Source organism: Oryctolagus cuniculus, chromosome 2 (genome assembly GCF_964237555.1).
Source record: "Oryctolagus cuniculus chromosome 2, mOryCun1.1, whole genome shotgun sequence".
Taxonomy (NCBI): Eukaryota; Metazoa; Chordata; class Mammalia; order Lagomorpha; family Leporidae; genus Oryctolagus; species Oryctolagus cuniculus.
This window is the reverse complement of record NC_091433.1, coordinates 177,813,769-177,833,143: the sequence shown is the minus strand read 5'-3', so window position 1 is coordinate 177,833,143 and position 19,375 is coordinate 177,813,769. Positions and strand designations below refer to the sequence as shown.

At 47.1% G+C, this 19,375-nt stretch overlaps 1 protein-coding gene across 10 annotated transcripts in view; it reads left to right on the top strand.

The window, feature by feature from the left end:
* NCOA1 (nuclear receptor coactivator 1) overlaps positions 1-15,758 on the top strand; it is a 262,467-nt gene extending 246,709 nt beyond the window's left edge. For 5 of the 10 annotated variants that reach the window (XM_051843198.2, XM_051843199.2, XM_017340915.3 and 2 more), the window contains 3 exons: positions 2,018-2,201; positions 8,355-8,444; positions 13,424-15,758. In XM_051843198.2, the coding sequence (XP_051699158.1) occupies positions 2,018-2,201; positions 8,355-8,444; positions 13,424-13,594 (445 nt within the window). In that variant the 3' untranslated portion in view covers positions 13,595-15,758. Of the gene's footprint in view, positions 1-2,017; positions 2,418-2,492; positions 3,132-8,354; positions 8,445-13,281; positions 13,339-13,423 lie in introns of those variants that run through there. The other 5 variants (XM_070069364.1, XM_070069365.1, XM_008254807.4 and 2 more) reach the window with 4 other exon arrangements.
* The last annotated feature ends 3,617 nt before the right edge of the window (positions 15,759-19,375 follow it).

The window sequence follows — 19,375 nt, the reverse complement described above, 5'->3', positions numbered from 1 at the left end:
TTTCTGTGTGATTGCCTTCATCTAGCAGCTATAAATGGCAGAACACCCTGCTTACCACCTGAGAACCTGCTGGGAATAGAGAAGCCATTGAGGAGGGAAACTGCTCTTGAATTAAAATTCTAAAATGGGTGGAATTTTACCAGCAGCTTATTGTTAACAATTGTTATAGACTCATAAAATATTCAGTGTTTTGAAGAATTTTGGGAAGACAAAATTTGTATCATTTTCCTTTAGATGTGTATCTCTTGTTTCAGGATTGAAATATACAGTGTCAAGTTGAATTTTCATGGAGTTTATTCCATACTGTTCTCCCTCCTAACATTTGAGATCTTTGTATAGCAACAGTCCAGAACTTGGCCATGAGGAAGGAATTCAGTAAACCAAATGCTCTAAAAATCATAATTGCCCCTGTATTTCATTTCTTGGGAAAAAAAAAACATGAAGCTGTGTTCAATTCTGAACAGATCTTTGAAAACTTTAAAAACATTAAATTTTACAATAAGGAGCAAGTGTCTGGCCTTCTGATTAACACACACATTCCATATTGGAGTGCGTGGGGTCAGTACCCAGCTGCAGCTTCCTGCTAACGCAGCCGCCCGGAAGCAGGGGGATAGCCTGGTAACTGGGTTCTTGCTACCCATGTGAGACACCGGAATTGAGTTCCTGGCTCCTGGCTCGAGGCCCAGCCCCTGCCTGGCCTGTCTTTTCAAGTAAATACATATAATTTTTAAATAAATAAATATATTTTCAAATAATAAAAAAACTTCTGATTTCTCTTATTTTATAACAAGTTGAAAGCATCCAGAAACTGAAACCTTGAGAAGTGACATCAAGCTGTAAGACACTGAATAAAAGCTCTCAAAGTTTTAATGTGCAAACATAGTTAGATATCTTCCTTTCTTTATACCTCCAAAAAATGTGATTCCCTATGGCTGGAGCCAGACTCAATTGTCAGTTCTCTTTTGGGTGGTCTCTGGACTACAGAAAACACTGACATAGAGATAGTAAAATGTATATATAAACGAAAGTCTGAACCGCATCAGTTGCCTGCACTGAGTAGTAACTCATGACCATAATTCATTCATTCACCAGGTGTGACACACAGTGCCCTCTCTATGTCACTTAATAGTGGAGAGAAGGAGTTAGTGGAGCAAGGCACCAGCACTCCCTTCATGCACTCAGTCTAAGCGGATACACAGGCAATCACAATATAAGAATATTATCATTGACTCATTAATTCATTCAACAAGCATTTATTGAGAATATGTGCCTGATACTTTACTTAAATAGTACATGCTCTGTTTTTGTTTTTGTTTTTGTTTTTTAAGATGTATTTATTTACTTGAAAGAATTACAGAGAAGCAGAGGGAGAGGTCTTCCATCCACTGGTTCACTTCCCAGATGGCCACAACAGCCAGAGCTGTGCCAATCTGAAGCCAGGAGCCAGGAGTTTCTTCCAAGTCTCCCACACAGGTGCAGGGCTTAAGGACTTGGGCCATCTTCTGCTTTCCCAGGCCATAGCAGAGAGCTGGATCAGAAGTGGAGCAGCCAGATCTTCAACCAGCGCCCATACGGGATGCCAGCACTGCAGGCAGTGGCTTTATCCACTATACCACAGCGCCAGCCCCACGTGCTCTGTTTAAGAGAATGAACTAGTATAACAAATTTTAGAATGGTTTTAATGATTAAATGGGTAAACTTCAGTTACCTAGAGCATTTACTTATGTGGAAAACATTCGTTCTTAATTGTTCGGCTAACTGGGGCTGAGCATCTCAGATATTCAGCCAGATGGTTTGAAATGAGCTCTTTTTAGTTACTTAGCCCATTGGGCAAACTTCAAGATGTTTCTGAATTATATCTAACTCTTACATATTGTAATAAGATACAATTGTATGTATAATTTAAGGATGTAAAGTATTTCATTTGGAATTCTAGTAATTTTGAAGCAGAACCCTGTCACATTATCCCTGTGTTCATGATCAGTGGATGTAATCTGGATTGTTTTTGAGTTAACAGTGTGTTCAGTCAAGCTGTCCAGAACCAGCCTGCACCTGCACAGCCTGGAGTTTACAACAACATGAGCATCACCGTGTCCATGGCAGGTGGAAACACAGGTGTTCAGAACATGAGTCCAATGATGGGCCAGATGCAGATGAGCTCTCTGCAGATGCCGGGGATGAACGCCGTGTGCCCTGAGCAGGTGAGTGCACGGCTGGCACCCCCTCCACACAGCCGCCACACCGCCCCACAGCTCCCAGTGTGCCCTGAGTAGGTAAGTGCACGGCTGGCACCCCCACACACAGCGCCACACCGCCCCACAGCTCCCAGTGTGCCCTGAGTAGGTAAGTGCACGGCTGGCATCCCCTCCACACAGCTACCACACCGCCCCACAGCTCCCACAGTGTGCCCTGAGTAGGTAAGTGCACGGCTGGCACCCCCCCACACACAGCCGCCACACCGCCCCACAACTCCCACGGTGTGCCCTGAGTAGGTAAGTGCACGGCTGGCACCCCCCACACAGCCGCCACACCGCCCCACAGCTCAGTTCTCCACAGAAAATCAGAAACAACCATGCTTCTTTATTCTTTCCCACCATCTTTTGAAAATTACTGTCCTTGGCCAGCGCTGTGGCTCACTAGGCTAATCCTCCGCCTTGCAGCGCCAGCACACCGGGTTCTAGTCCCAGTCGGGGCGCCGGATTCTGTCCCAGTTGCCCCTCTTCCAGGCCAGCTCTCTGCTGTGGCCCGGGAGTGCAGTGGAGGATGGCCCAAGTCCTTGGGCCCTGCACCCGCATGGGAGACCAGGAGAAGTACCTGGCTCCTGCCATCGGATCAGCGCGGTGCGCCGGCCGCAGCGGCCATTGGAGGGTGAACCAACAGTAAAGGAAGACCTTTCTCTCTGTCTCTCTCTCTCTCTCTCACTGTCCACTCTGCCTGTAAAAAATTAAAGAAAAAATAAAAGAAAATTACTATCCTTGAGATATAAAATGGAAATTTTTGACAAGTTTTATAAACCAGATGTTAGACTCACGAGATTTTAGGTTTATTGTAAAATGTTACGTACATTAACTTGGAATACTCCTTTCTGCTCTAAACATATTTCCATCATTCCCAACTTTTAACTCAAGAAACATTTATTCAACATTTACTGTGAACAAAGATAGCTCTGTGTAACAAACTGAGGAGACACAGCATGAAAAATAATATCAGTTGAATATTAGGACGAAAAATTGTATAAGAGATGAATCCCCTGGGACCATACATATTTTTGTCAGGCAAGTGGTGTGTGCAGATGACTAATGAGGGGTTGATAGAAGCAGAGCCTGATTAGGAAGACCATCATGGAAAAGTTGCCTTAAGAAAGAGTACTTGGGGGCTGGCGCTGTGGCGTAGCAGGATAGGCCGCTCACTGCAGCACCGGCATCCCATATGGGCCCTGCTACACTTCCAGTCCAGCTCCCTGCTAGTGCACCTGGGAAAGCAGTGGAAGATGGCCTGGTGCTTGGGCCCCTGCACCCATATGGAGACCTGGAAGAAGCTCCAGGCTCCCAGCTTCAGCCTGGCCCCGCCATGGCTGTTACAGCTATTTTGGGAGTGAACCAGCAGTAGGAAGACCTCTCTGTGTCCCTCTCTCTCCCTCTCTCTCCCTCTCCTTCTCTCCCTGTAGCTCTGCCTTTCAAATAAATAAATCTTTTTTAAAAACAAGAAAGAGGATTGAAAGGAACTTTGAAGTTATCACAGCACAACCTAGGCAGAAGTAAAGGTTGAAAAGCCTCCTGAAAGTTATTGGGACATCTGATATCTATATGGTATGAGAGCAGAATGTGTGGTGAGCTTATTGAGGATGCCGCACTGAGTGTTGGGCATTTATCCTGGCGCCTCCTGCAGGCTTTGGGAAGAGAGCTAGTAAATGAAAAGTGATAATTAAGAAGCTTGTTGGTATGACTGTCTGTGGTCACTAGCCTAAGATAGTATTTCACATCAGTAACCACATTAGACAGTGGTGGCTAGACCATTTCCATGCTGCCATAATTTATAACAAGGCTTAAAAATACATAAACATTGATTATCTTTCATATAGAATTCCTTTTTGATGTGATTTTTAAAAACAAAACAAAAGCGGCCAGCGCTGCGGCTCACTAGGCTAATCCTCTGCCTTGCAGCGCCAGCACACCGGGTTCTAGTCCCGGTCGGGGCGCCGGATTCTGTCCCAGTTGCCCCTCTTCCAGGCCAGCTCTCTGCTGTGGCCAGGGAGTGCAGTGGAGGATGGCCCAAGTCCTTGGGCCCTGCACCCCATGGGAGACCAGGATAAGTACCTGGCTCCCGCCATCGGATCAGCACGGTGCGCTGCAGCGCGCCGGCCGCGGCGTTCATTGGAGGGTGAACCAACGGCAAAAGGAAGACCTTTCTCTCTGTCTCTCTCTCTCACTGTCCACTCTGCCTGTCAAAAAAAAAAAAAAGCAAAAAGCTCTTTTCCCCAGTAAGCCAAATAAGGTGGCAGTGGGGGGGAACTTAATGATCTTTATTATTATAGCAAAATTAAAGTAGTATTGAGGCCAATGCTGTGGCACAGTAAGTTAAGCCATGGCCGGCAATGCCAACATCCCATATGGGTGCTGGTTCAAGTCCCAGCTGCTCCACTTCCAATCCAGCTTCCTAATAATGTACCCAGGAAGGCAGCAGAAGCTGGCCCAGGTACTTGGGCGCCTGCCACCCAAGTGGGGGACACAGATGAAGCTCCTGGCTCCTGGCTGTTGCAGCCATTTGGGGAGTGAAACAGCACACGGAAGATCTTCCTCTCTCTCTCTCCCTGTCTCTCTGGCTCTCTCTCTGTAGCTCTGACTTTCAAGTAAATAAATAAATCTAAGAAAAAAAAAACTTAAAGGCATATGTAAGGCAGTTTCATATTCTTGTTATCTTATTGTTCTTAAGTTATTAAAAATAGCAACTATTTCCATTAGGTTAAAGTAAAATAAATACATAATTAATTAGGTAAAAATAATATATTTAACTTGGGTTCTTATGTCATTAGATCTTGCTTTTTTTTTTTAAGATTTATTTTATTTATTTGAAAGAGTTACAGAGAGAGGTAGAGACAGAGAGAGAGGTCTTCCATCTGATGGTTCACTCCCCAGTTGGCCGCAACAGCCAGAGCTATGCTGATCCAAAGCTAGGAGCCAGGAACTCCTTCCGGGTCTCCCACGCGGGCCCAAGGACTTGGACCATCTTCCACTGCTTTCCCAGGCCATAGCAGAGAGCTGGATTGGAAGAGGAGCAGCCAGGACTAGAACTGGCACCCATATGGGATGCCGGCACTCAGGGACAAGGCTTTAACCCACTGCACAGCGCCGGCCCCAGATCTTGCTTTTTTGTTCAGTTCAACTATCTCTGTATTTCCATTGGAATGCTTAGTCCATTTACATTTAATATGGTTACTGATATGGTTGGATTTAAATATCCCATCTCTTTTTTTTTTCTTTGTCCTACCTTTTGCCTTTTTTCTTTAATTGAATACTTTTATTCATTTTATTACCTTTGTTGGCTTATCAGCTATACATAATTATTTTCTTACTTTAATGGTTGCTGTAGAGTTTCTAATATATGCATATCTTTCACTTACTATAGTCTGTCTTCAAGTGATATTATATCATTTCATGTATATTATATTATTTCATGTTCTTATAGAGCCTCGTAACAGTATATTTTTATTTTTCCCTACTTGTGCTATTGTTTTCACAAATATTACACCTATATACATTATACACCTCACAATACATTGTTATATTAGTTAAAATTTGTTTTTAAATTTTAAAGAAGTTTTATATTTACTCATGTAATCAACACTTGTAGTTTTCTTTATTTTGTGTAGTTTTTCTGATATCATTTTTCTTCTCCTTGAAGATTTCGTTTACCATTTTTTTATAGTGCAGGTATGCTGATAATAATTTAGCTTTTATGTGTCTAAGAGTCTTTATTTTACCTCCATCTTTGAAAGAACTTTTCGCTGGACTCTAGGTTGTCAGTTTTAGCTTTCACTACTTTAAAGATGTTACTGTAATGCCATATTTCTGATGAGATATCCTTGGTCATTTTGTCTTTGTTTCTTTGTGTATGATTGGTTCTGCCCCCCCACCGCTGCTACAGATTTTTCTTTGTATAACTCATTTTTCTTAAATATTTATTTATTTATTCGAAAGGCAGAGTCACAGAGAGGCAGAAAGAGAGAGTGGTCTTCCATCCTGCTGATTCACTCCCCGGATGGCCACAATGGCCGGTGTGTGATCCGGAGCCAGGAGCCAGGAGCTTCTTCTGGTTTTCCAGAAGGGTCCAAGCACTTGGGTCATCTTCTACTGCTTTCCCAGGCCATAGCAGAGAGCTGGATCGCAAATGGAGCAGCCAGGACTCAAACCGGCACCCATATGGGATGCCAGCACTGCAGGCAGTGGCTTTACCTGCTACGCCATGGTGCTGGCCCCTATATAACTCATTTTAAACAACTTAATAATGATATGCCTTGGTGTGGTTTTCTTCATGTTTCTCATTCTTGGGAATCATTGAATTTCTTATGAGACTATAATTTTCATCCAGTTTGGAAAAGTGTTGGTCATTATTTCTTTAACCATTTTTCTTTCACTCCTCTTCTTCATAGACTTCAGTTATAATTTGCCAACCACGTGAATTTGTTCCATAGTTCTCTGATCTTCTCAATTTTAAGGGTTATTTTGAAGTGGAAGGAGGGCTAGTCTTTTTTTCTCCATTTCATTTTAGATAGTTTGTATTACTTTAGCTTAAAATTCACTAGTTGTTCTTTTACAATATCCAATCTGGGCAGTGTATTTTTCATCCCCAACATTGCAGTTTTCTGTCTAGAAGTTACATTTTCATGCTTCTGATGTTTTCTGTATCTCCAGCATATTGTTCCTGCGCAGTCTCTGGCTTCTTGAGCCTGTGGCTCACGGTCGGTAACTGTCTAGAGAGCCTCTCCTGCTGTTTCTATCATCTTCATCATTTGGGGGTCGATGTCAATTGGTTGACCTTGCTATTCATTATGGGTCATATCTTTCTGCTTCTTTGCACATCAGGTTCCCAGACGTGCGATTTTTACTCGTTTATATTCCTGTAAATATTCTTGAACCTTGCTCTGGGAAATGGTTAGATCCTTCAGGCCTTGTTTTTTGGTTTGGTAGTACCAAAGCAATATTTATTCCAGGCTAATTTTTCCTTATCATTGAGGCAAAAGTCAATAACGTTGCATCTGATGCTAAATAAATCCGGACATTTTCTGCCCTGGCTGTTAGGGTCGGGACCTCTTGGGAATTGCCCGAGATCATCACTGAGCTCCCTGGGCATCTCTGATGTTCTGCCCTGTGGATCCCAGCTGTGTGTCTTCAACTCAGGGAACCTGCCATGTGTGTCCCCGTCCCCATCCTGTACTGCTGGAACTCCGAGCAGCAGGCTGGGTGATTGCCACAGTAAGGATACCTCAGTCGTTTCCCAGGTCATAGAGGAGGACACTGCCCCCACTGCCTCTGCCCAGTGTCTTGACAGCATTTGTTTAATAGATTTTGTATACTTTTCTAGTTGATTCAGGCAAGAGGGTAAAACTGACCCCTGTTACTGAATCGTGACCAAAGTGGAAGTCTATCACTGATTACCTTGTGGCTGTGTGTGTGTGTGTGTGTGTGAAGGAGAAAATTAACTTTATTGAAGTACCATATATGAGAACATACGGAAAAGTATACAACCTGATGCATTTTCATGAATGGAACACATCAGAATAACTATGACCTCAAACAGAATACCACTAGCACCCCTGAGGTTCTCATGGTCTCTGTTTTGTTGTTGTCATTGTTTTGTTTGAAAATCAGAGTTACAGAGAGAGAGAGACAGACAGACAGACAGGTCCTCCATCCGCTGGTGCACTCTCCAGATGGCCGCAATGGCCGGGGGCTGGACCAAGCTGAAGCCAGGAGCCCCTTCCAGGTCTCCCATGTGGGTGCAATGGCCCAAGCACTTGGGTTGTCTTCCACTGCTTTTCCCAGGCCATCAGCAAGGAGCCAGATCAGAAGTGGAGCAGCTGGGACACAAACCAGTGACCATATAGGATACCGGCTTTGCAGACAGTGGCCTTATCTGCTATGCCACAGTGCTGGCCCCTGTCATGGTCTCTTATACACTGTCTGTTCCAAGAAGAACCGCTGTTTGGATTTCCAGTAACACAGTGAATTGCTAAGCTTTTATTTTTGCTGTCTTCCTATTATTTTTTTGGTCAATAAAATTGCTTTTCACTGAAGAATTTGGTCTTTAACTTAAACAACTAGCTTGTAATTTGGTCTTGTATTTATCTTTCATAGATAAATGATCCATCATTGAGACACACAGGCCTCTACTGCAACCAGCTGTCATCCACTGACCTTCTCAAGACAGAACCAGATGGAACCCAGGTCAGTAAGAAATGCAGCCCAGAGCTGTCAAGTGCATGCTAGACACACAGAGCGTTGTGTTACCTTGTGACTAAGAGCCTGGCCTGGGACTCTGACCTGGCTGTGAGTCCTGGTTCTCTCCTTAGCTACGCCGTCTTGGGCATGTATGGAACTTCCTGAGCTGCTCTGTAACCACAGAACAGAGAAGATACCTGCTTTTAGGATCTTTGTGAGGATTAAATGAGATGACAGTGCTTAGATTAAAGAATGACAGAAGTACAAAAGTGGCCACTAATTATTATTGTATAAACAAACACAGTTCAAAAACTCACCTGCAATCAAAATAGCTCACAAAATCTCAGTGAGTTGGGGTGCAGCAGAGGGCCTGCTGTGTACTGTACCTGCACAGAAGTACGTGTGTACACAGCACAAGCCAAGTATGGCCACTTCCCTAAATTAACCGAAATCGAGAAATTTGAAAGTTTGAATTCACTTTGGTAACTTTGATTTAGTTTTTAGTCTCTTAATCAATATTTTTAACACAAGCACTATGTTATAGATGGAGATAGAAGTACACATAAAATGTTTCTAGGCCTTTGTGTGAGCTGGGGGAGTGAGGAAGGAAGTGTGATTTGGGAAACACTTTGCCAGGCACCGCATGCTTTCCTCATTGCGGCCTCACTACGGAGGAGGTAACGCTCATTTCTCCACAGGTGAGCAAGCTGAACCTCAGGGCGTTTAGCTGCTGCTACCATTCACAAAACTAGGAAGAGGGGGAGCCAGGTCTTGTAACACCAAAGTCCATGCTGTTTCTGCCGACCACTGAGGGCCTGTTGAAGGATAAAACATAGGACAGAGGCACATAAACTGTCAACTAATGAAGGACAGCAAACTCCTGTTGCTGTTACAAGTAACAAGAGCCATAGAGTGAGCAGACAGGGAGAGAAACAGCTGAGCTGGTCACGAGAACACTGACAAAGGAAAGGGACTGAAGAGGGCCTTGAAAGCTGTCAGCAGGCCACGTGGAAGAGAAAGGTGCGGGGGCCACTGCGGCCAGTGCAGAGTGTGGGCTTGGAGTAGCAGAACTGGAGGCGGGGACACAGGCGGGGGAGTGGTGACAGGCGAGCACACCTGCAGAAGGCAGAACAGGAATTGGAGGAAGGAAAGTCAGGACAGACGGCCGGGGTCTGGACTCAGTCCTGCTGACGAGTCGTCCCTGAGGATGAGGAGGTGATCAGAAGGAGGAGGGTGAGGAGGTGATCAGAAGGAGGAGGATGAGGAGGTGATCAGAAGGAGGAGGATGAGGAGGGGATCAGAAGGGGGAAGATGAGGAGGTGATGAGAAGGAGGAGGATGAGGAGGTGATCAGAAGGAGGAGGGTGAGGAGGGGATCAGAAGGAGGAGGATGAGGAGGTGATGAGAAGGAGGAGGAGGTGATCAAAAGGAGGAGGAGGAGGGAAGTGATGAGAAGGAGGAGGATGAGGAGGGAATCAGAAGGAGGAGGATGAGGAGGGGATCAGAAGGAGGAGGAGGTGATCAGAAGGAGGAGGAGGAGGGAAGTGATGAGAAGGAGGAGGATGAGGAGGGAATCAGAAGGAGGAGGATGAGGAGGTGATCAGAAGGAGGATGAGGAGGTGATCAGAAGGAGGAGGAGGAGGAGGTGATCAGAAGGAGGAGGGTGAGGAGGGGATCAGAAGGAGGAGGATGAGGAGGTGATGAGAAGGAGGAGGAGGTGATCAGAAGGAGGAGGAGGAGGGAAGTGATGAGAAGGAGGAGGATGAGGAGGGAATCAGAAGGAGGAGGATGAGGAGGGAATCAGAAGGAGGAGGATGAGGAGGGGATCAGAAGGAGGAGGAGGTGATCAGAAGGAGGAGGAGGAGGGAAGTGATGAGAAGGAGGAGGATGAGGAGGGAATCAGAAGGAGGAGGATGAGGAGGTGATCAGAAGGAGGATGAGGAGGTGATCAGAAGGAGGAGGAGGTGATGAGAAGGAGGAGGATGAGGAGGTGATCAGAAGGAGGAGGAGGAGGTGATGAGAAGGAGGAGGAGGAGGTGATCAGAAGGAGGAGGAGGAGGTGATCAGAAGGAGGAGGATGAGGAGGTGATCAGAAGGAGGAGGATGAGGAGGGAATCAGAAGGAGGAGGATGAGGAGGTGATCAGAAGGAGGAGGAGGAGGAGGGAATCAGAAGGAGGAGGATGAGGAGGTGATGAGAAGGAGGAGGATGAGGAGGTGATGAGAAGGAGGAGGAGGTGATCAGAAGGAGGAGGAGGAGGAGATCAGGAGGAGGAGGAGGTGATGGGAAGGAGAACGTCCCTCCGTGAGGAGCCTGCGTCCTGTACGAGTGTCAGGAACCAGCCTGTGTGAGGCCTGTGTGCGGCAGTGAGGAAGCCTCCCTTCACTGGAAGTGTCTGGGAGTCTCACACCCAGAGACGCATACGGGGCAGCTCAGCAACCGAATTAAATGAATCTCAGTGACCGAGCTGAGTTCGAGAGCCTGGGGCGGAGCTGGAACTGAAGTGACGCTGAGCTGGGAGCCTCGGACGCCGCACGCACTCCCGCCCCACGCTCTCTCCTGCGGCTCTTTAGCTTCCTCTCTGTCAGCGTCTGCCGCTCATCGCAGGGGTGGCGACATAAAAGTCTTCTGGGGTCTGGCCCAAGGCATCCGCCCTCCACCTTTTAGGTAACAGTTCGAATGGCAGAAGCGTGTCTTAGAGCACGGTTTAGTCTTTCCAACTGACTTCAAAAGTAGACGATCTTTAAAAATGCTCTTTTTTAAAGAAGCAGTATTTGCTCCTGTTTTATCATGCCTTTATCAAGAATGTTTTTAAATATTCAGGGACAAAAATACTTTATGTTCTGCCTCAGTATTTCATCTGTAGAAACATGTAGGCTGGCGCCATGGCTCACCAGGCTAATCCTCCGCCTGCGGCACCGGTACCCCAGGTTCTAGTCCCGGTCAGGGTGCCGGATTCTGTCCCGGTTGCTCCTCTTCCAGGCCAGCTCTCTGCTGTGGCCTGGGAGTGCAGTGGAGGATGGCCCCGGTCCTTGGGTCCTGCACCCCATGGGAGAACAGGAGGAGGCACTTGGCTCCTGGCTTCGGATCGGCACAGTGCGCCGGCCGTAGCGCCCATTCGGGGGGTGAACCAACAGAAGGAAGACCTTTCTGTCTCTGTCTCTCTCTCTCTCTCTCTCTCTCACTCTCTCACTGTCTAGCTCTGCCTGTCAAAAAAAAAAAAAAAAAAAGGAAACGTGAACAGGACATTTTTACGTCAATTAAATGTCGGTGCCCAGAAAGCACCGCATCTTGTGCGCACGGGAGGTTTCGGGTTGGAAGCTCCTGTGTGTTGTGGCCGATCATGAAATCTGCTTGCCCCAGTGTTTTCCTATTTGCCAAACAGAAGCCGGGGAGTGAGTGAGTCAGCCAGAAATACAGGTCCAGGTGTACAGACAAGGAAAGGCTGGTGGGCACCGGGGCTTTGTTCTACTGGAAAGGTGGGAAGGGAAAGAGGCAAGACAGAGGGGAGAAACGGAAACGAAAATGGAGAAGAGAGAGGAAGGCACAGGGCTGCCGGGGAAGCTGTTGTCCTGGGAGGGGAAGGGCTCGGCGGACCTTCGGAAGAGTCCGATGGGAAGTCGCGGGGCACAGACGCGGGGCGAGGGCACAGCGGCAGCCGGGATCAGACTCAGACCGGGAGGGGGTGTTTTTTAGACACACTGCAAAAACCCAAAGAACTGGGTAACAAATGGGAACATACAAGGGCAAGAAACAAAAATTTGATAAATGAAAGAAGAAAAGAAACTGAAGAGAGGAACAATGCTAATCACTCACTAGCGCTCATCAAGGACTGCAGGAGGTGCTTCCTGGGAGTGAGACGGAGTGCGAGAGCAAGAGCTTGGGCGAGGGTGGTGTCGAAATCCAGTGGTGAGGACAGTGCCGTTAGGCCAATGAGAGTTGGTAGGAAACAACTTTTATTTGTAAGTTTTCAGAAAAGCTGAGTGATTTAGTGATGAAAGACCAAAAATAAAAATTACATCATTAATCTAAAATGCTTCGTGAACCTTTTACATGTGAGACACAAGTTTGCCAAAAGTTGGAGACAGTCAGTTGCTCTTCGATGCCTTAGAAGCCATTTCCATTCCTGGTCTGGAACATGCACAGATGTGGTGTTGGCCTTAACCAGCTCTACAAGTGACTCTTTAATAAGGTTGATTGGTAAACACTAACTTCTGGCTTTGTTTTTCCAATAGAAAGTGCTAGAAGCTTGCATCTTTAGACATTTTCAAGGAATATATGAATTACTGCCAAAATTAGTTAAAGGGAAAATTCACACTATTCTGAGCTAGTAGACTGTTATTTTAAGCTTGTGTGTTTAAATGGACCATCTATCAGGGAAAAAAAAGTCAAATTCAAAATTGTTCTGCTGATACTTTGCAATAATTCTGAAGCCAATAGGTGAAGAAGCTATATAATACATTTACATATCACACAGGTCTTCTGGACATTAACTTCAGTGATGTTGATGTCCTGCTATTGCATTGTGGTGGTTTTATTTTGATAATACTGGGTTAAAGCCCTTAATTTTTCAGTACCATCATAAAAAATGTTTTTCCTACTAGTCATCCATAGACTATTTCTAAGCGAGTTTTCCAAATAGCATGTATTTTTTTTACCCGCCACCAGCAACCCAGACTCCGAAACAGCTTTTCCCAATCTGGGCAACATGCTAGCAGTGACACTCACTTTCCTCAGTGATGGCAGCCCTGTAGGAGGAGTGACCATTCCAATTTGATTTTATTTCTAAAGTGTGAACTTTCCAGAACCCTGAGCAAAATGAGTGCAGCGATTTTCTTTTTGTAGGACAAGAAGACAGAAGAGTTCTTCTCTGTGGTGACTACAGACTAGAGGAATGCTCTAGTGAGTTCCCACTTCAAGTAGTACCCACTCATAAGCCGGGGGGGCAGCCCCTTCTGTCTAAACACATCTTTCATTTGTGTTCCAGCAGGTGCAACAGGTTCAGGTGTTTGCTGACGTCCAGTGTACAGTGAATCTGGTAGGCGGGGACCCTTACCTGAACCAGCCTGGTCCACTGGGAGCTCAAAAGCCCACGTCAGGACCACAGACCCCCCAGGCCCAGCAGAAGAGCCTCCTTCAGCAGCTACTGACTGAATAACCACTTTTAAAGGAATGTGAAATTTAAATAATAGACATACAGAGATATACAAATATATTATATATTTTTCTGAGATTTTTGATATCTCAATCTGCAGCCATTCTTCAGGTCATAGCATTTGGAGTAAATAAAAAAAAGAAAAAAAGGAGTTCACTTTTGTTGGGAGATTGAGAGATGTTTTTGTTTCTTTCTTTGTAAAAGCCTTGGATATTGAAAAAAATACCAAGGCAGAACAGTTGGACAATCTATTTCTTGAGCCAAATTTAATTATTCTTATTTTTGTAATTAGTCATTGGCTTCTTATCTGGATGAAGGCTTTTGGAGGATAACCAAAACGACAAGTTCCAAGGGGAAGACGAGGCTCTGCCTCTGCCAGCCCGGTCCTGACCCTGCCCGGGGAGAAGGGCCTGCAGGGCTGTGCCCGCGTCCGCCCACCAAAGGCTGGCACAGTTCTGAAATCCACAGTCCTCCCCCATCCCAGCCCCGGCAGCTCGTGTGTACAATCAGCTTCTTCTAGCAACTTCGTATCTGTTGGCTACAAGAGAATATTTTGCCTCCAAGTATGTACCCCTCCTCCTTTTTTTAAAGATGGATTTAAACCAAGATGCCTCCAGGAAAAGAGGAAGAAATGAGTGTATTCACAGAGGAATCCAAAAAAATACAGTTTGGGGAAAAATGCAATAATTTTTTGATGAGATGGTTGAAGGACAAGAAGTGAGTTCTGTCAATTATTGTAGATACAACTTTCTGATTAAATCTGGAATAAAAGGCAGCCTGTTCTTTCTGCTTTTATTGTATTAACAGCTGAGGTAGCTGAAGTTATTTAAAATAAAATTAAATTTATGATTCAGGTAGCTTATTTTCCCTTTAAATCTCACTGTAAATATATTTGATTTCTTGTAGAGATTGATTTCCTTCTGTTTAATTTTATGCTTTTATTATCCTACTCTTGATTTTTCTAAATTTGTGTGTGAAAGATAACGCTGATTGAATTGCAGTTACATTTGGCTAGTAATATTTCGTTATTTTATTAACTGTGATATCATGTGTGGATTTCCTTTGGGGTTCAAATCAAATGCCACTTCCAGAAAGCGCTGTTCCAGCTGAGCTAGAGCAGACTGGCCGAGCGTCCCTGGACCACCTGGCCGGGATGCACAGGCCGCTTGTACAGAGGAAAATTCATACTCAAAGAAAATCTGCATTTTTTTTAGATTGACTTTGGGAATTTTAATTTTCATCAGTGCAAATACAAATTTCTCTATCCCTGTTGCGGGGCTCATTGGTACCGTGTTTTCCCTTTGTGTCTTGTCACTCTGCCATGTCCCATCTCACCCTGGCCTGAGTCAAGGACCCAGTGAACTGACTTTCTAGTTCTAGAAGTTGCACTGCCAGGCCAGGAAAGCTGGAGAGGGCATTGTGGAAGAAGCAAAGGTGGACCCCAGTCTCAGCGCGGTCCGCACCCCGGGCCCGTGCGTGCTGGCATCGGCCCACATTCTGCACCAGCTGCCTCTGCTTCCGTGCAGGGAGGGGCCCGAAGAGCTACCAGTGGAAGAGGAGCCGGACTCAGACTTGGAGGAAGAAGCCATTGCCCAGGTCCTTCTCTCTGCATCTCGCCACCCCGGTCACAGAATCTCCGCTGAACAGCATTGATTCAGGAACTGCCGAATAAAGCGATCCGTGGAAGGGCTCCGTGTGGGCAGCAGCTCTGACACAGAATCAGGACACTCAGTTACAGACATTGTCTCTTTTAGTTTTTCAGAAAATGCATCCCTGATTTCCTCATTGCCAGCTTGAAAGCCCAGCCATATTACTCTAGTCCCTGCCAGACTGCTCTAGGAGGTCATTTCCATTTCTGCTTGTGATCTGTAGACCCGCGGACTTGAGGAAGTTCACCCTGAACCCCAGCATTCCAGAGGAAGTCTCCTGACCCAGGAACTAGGAGAGTGGTAAGGGAAATCGGAGATGCGCCCCCGTCCCAGCGGCACCTTAAAGCATGCATGTCACCTTCGAGGTTTTATAATTGCACTGTTTGTTTTATGTATGTACAGATTAAAATTATTGCTACATTTGAGGAGAATAAAACTGCTTGCTTCTATGTAATTCCTGTCATTCCACAGGAAATTCACTTTTCCAGCTATTGAATAGAATTTGTTTAACAACCTCATGGGTTGCCTCTTCATTTAAAGGGGGTAAAAATGAAACCTAGATTTTGCAGGAATTGCCGAAGCCCAAAATGACTAACAAGAGATGAAAGGGGAATAAAAGAAGCCAAAAATCCTCAAAGTCTCCCTGATCTGAACCAGCCCGGTGAAGCGGGAGAAGGGCAGCCTGACTCCAGACAGTGGGCCGGAGGAACGCTCACTTCGGCCTGTGTCTGACGCGTCGGCACTCTGGCCTGCTGGTTCTTGACCCAGATCTGAGCCAGGCAGAACTTCACAGCCACCAAATAGCGTATCCTTCTTGGATTACTGGTTCTTTTACAAACCAATATTTTGTGATACCGATGCTGAATCTTAACTTGAGGAGGCTCCTTCAATGTGACAACACATTTTATAAAAGGTCCTGTTTTGTGTTTGCTGTGTGTTTTTTGTTTTGTTTAAGATTTATTTATTTGAGGCCGGCGCCGCGGCTCACTAGGCTAATCCTCCGCCTAGCGGCGCCGGCACACCGGGTTCTAGTCCCGGTCGGGGCGCCGGATTCTGTCCCGGTTGCCCCTCTTCCAGGCCAGCCCTCTGCTGTGGCCCGGGAGTGCAGTGGAGGATGGCCCAGGTGCTTGGGCCCTGCACCCCATGGGAGACCAGGAAAAGCACCTGGCTCCTGGCTCCTGCCATCGGATCAGCGCGGTGCGCCGGCCACATCGCGCTGGCCGCGGCAGCCATTGGAGGGTGAACCAACGGCAAAGGAAGACCTTTCTCTCTGTCTCTCTCTCTCTCTCACTGTCCACTCTGCCTGTCAAAAAATAAAAAAAATAAAAAATAAAAATAAAAAAAATAAAAAAAAAAAGATTTATTTATTTGAGTGACAGAGAAATTGATCTGTCTTCCATCTGCTGGTTCATTCCCCAAATGGCCAGGCCAGGAGCCTGGGATTCCATCCAGGACTCCCACAGCGGTGGCAGGGGCCCAAGCACCTGGATCATCCACCGCTTTCCCAGGTGCATTAGCAGGGAGCTGGATCAGAAGCAAGCAGCCATGACCTCTGATATGGGTGCTGGCATTGCAAGTGGTGATTTAACCTGCTGCACCACACGCCAGCCCCTTTTGAAAATGTTTTTCTTTATTCCGTTGAGAGAAAGAGTTCCCCCATCTATTGTCTCGGTCCCCAAATGCAGGAACCCAAGGACTTGAGCCCTCACCACTGCCTCCCAGGGCCTGCATGAGCAGGGAGCTGTCTGGAGTTAGGAGCTGAGCCAGGTACTCTGATGGGGGACATGGAGTCAACCACAAGGCCAAATGCCCACACCGTTGTTTGTGTGTGTGCTAGGACAGCCCAAGTCTACCATCACTAAGCAAGGTCATAGTAAGGGGGGATTCTAGAGGGCAAGGAAGATACATTTCCCACATACAAATACAGATTTGGGAGCTGTTGTCTGAAACCATATTCATGGGGAAAGAAGAACCTCCTTCCCCTGCAGTGTGAATAAGGTAAACATCCTTTGCTTAGATAAGGCTAACCCGCTTCAAAGTTGCCCTCGGGTAGGGAAGGGGAAACAAACAGTTGAGAGAAAGTGAGATTGGAATACAGAAACTTCACCCTCTCTGACTTTGTCTCAGGTGGGTTCAGAACCTGGAAACTGTCTCCCAGGCTCTGACGAAGGGAGACGGGGCGGCTGTGCCGGCGTCCCAGGAGAGCAGCTCACTTGAGTGAGGCTCGGAATTTAGAGCAGGCTTGATCCTTGACTGTCCCTGCACCTCTGAAGATCTTGATGATTTAATTAAGCCCCTGAATTCTGTGGATCGGAGAGGACTGCCGCAAGAATCGTTGCTTCCCCCAGAACCCTCTCGGCCAGGGTTACTCCGTTACTTTTCTGTATTGTTTTCTGTTCATTGCCGCCGGAAGCACAGAGCTCTGTTCTCATTCACTCACTCAACACGTTTTATTGTCTTTATCTAGAGCACTTGGGATGTGGAAGGATCCACACATGGACCCTGCCCGGGGCTTAGAGAGTTAAAGTCACCAATGGGTCAAGTGCAAAGGAGAGCTCCGGGTGGCGTTGTCTGGGGGTCGCGGCAGAAGAAGAAGACGGGGTTTGCGGGTGAGGTGGGCAGGAACACCCTGCAGACAGGGAGGAGCCTGGAGAGCTGCTGTCCTAAGTCAGCTGGTGTCCTAAGCGATGCCCGGCGGGCTGGAAGGTCGGGTCAGTCACCTTTGGCTGCAGGAGGAACACAGCAGGCTTTGGGATCCTCACTTGGAGACTGTCCCAGCCGAGAGCTGAGGGCTCGTCCATCACCAGCCCTGTCCTCAGGCTCCCCTATCTTGCACACACTAGCCGGTGGCAATGTTAAAATCATTCGGCGAGGTGCCTTACCTCGGTCCTCTGAAGTCCCGCGCTCTAAAAGGTTGTGCAGGGCACATCTTGTATCAGTGGGACTAGAACTTGCAGCCAGAGCTGCGGGTTCCAGGTTCTGTACTCACTGGTCTGACCTGAGTGACTTAGCTGATTTGGAGTCTGCAGACTGTGTGGCCTTGGGCTACACTTTGTCTCGTTAAATCGCTTGAGAAAGGGGGGAGAACACAGGGGTGGAGGAGAAGACAGGGCCCCTTCTCTGGAGGCCGTCAGGGCGCAGCCCCTGGGAGGGGCGTCCTGGCCCTGCGTGTCTAAACGGAATGGAGCAGGCACTCCAGAAACCACAGTGTCATCCTGTTAGGTTCAAAGATTTGGGGCAAGGGTGGCTTCCTCGTGGGGCAAACAGGATGGCTGTCAGAGGATCCCTTGTGTAAGGCAGAGTAGCTGCGGGCCCTAGGATGCCGGGTTGCTTGGATCAGGCCTCGCAAGCACCCACTTCCCTCCAGCTCTCTTGAGCCTCTTGTCTCGGTGCGATCTCTGTGCTGGTCTCGGAACTTTGGTAGTTCCTACCACAGCAGAGGCAAGGAGTGACTTCTGCTCCATCGGGGCTTCCTCCTAGTCAGCATCGAGGACTCCTTGGATACAGAAGAAGCAAAAAGCTCCAGACCACGCCCTCGGCATTCCTTCCACTTTCCATAGGTGGCTTGTTGCAGTGTAGACACTGGGACGCAGTGTGGAGGCGCAGGGAGCCTCGCCTGAGGTGGCTTCGTTGCTAGCCGCGGACACTGGACGTCCGCTGAGAGACCCCGTCCTTTCCTGCCAGGAGTGCGTCAGGAGGCATTCCTTACAGCGCTTTCTTGTTTCCTGCTGGACTTTCACATGCACTGTTTAATGTTTGCTTATTTTCATCTGACTTGAAAGAGCCAGAGAGAAAGAAAAAGAGTTCCTCCATTCATTGGTTCATGCCCCGAATGCCCTCCACAAGCAGGTTTAAGCCAAGTGCTTAGAGTTCCGTCCACATCGCCCACGTGGGAGGCAGGAGCCCAGGCATTTGAGCCTCATCTGCTGCCTCCCAGGGTGAATTAGCAGGAAGCTGGATCAAAATCAGGAGGCAGGACTCGAACCAGGCACTCCAGTCTGTAGAACGTGGGCAAAACAAGCAGCAGCCACCCCTTTCATGTATGTTTGGCTTGCAAAATCCAATAAACCGGTTAGCTGAAGCTCAGGTTTGTGGACAGCCGGCTGGGAAATCCAGGAGCCAAGAGTTCATCATT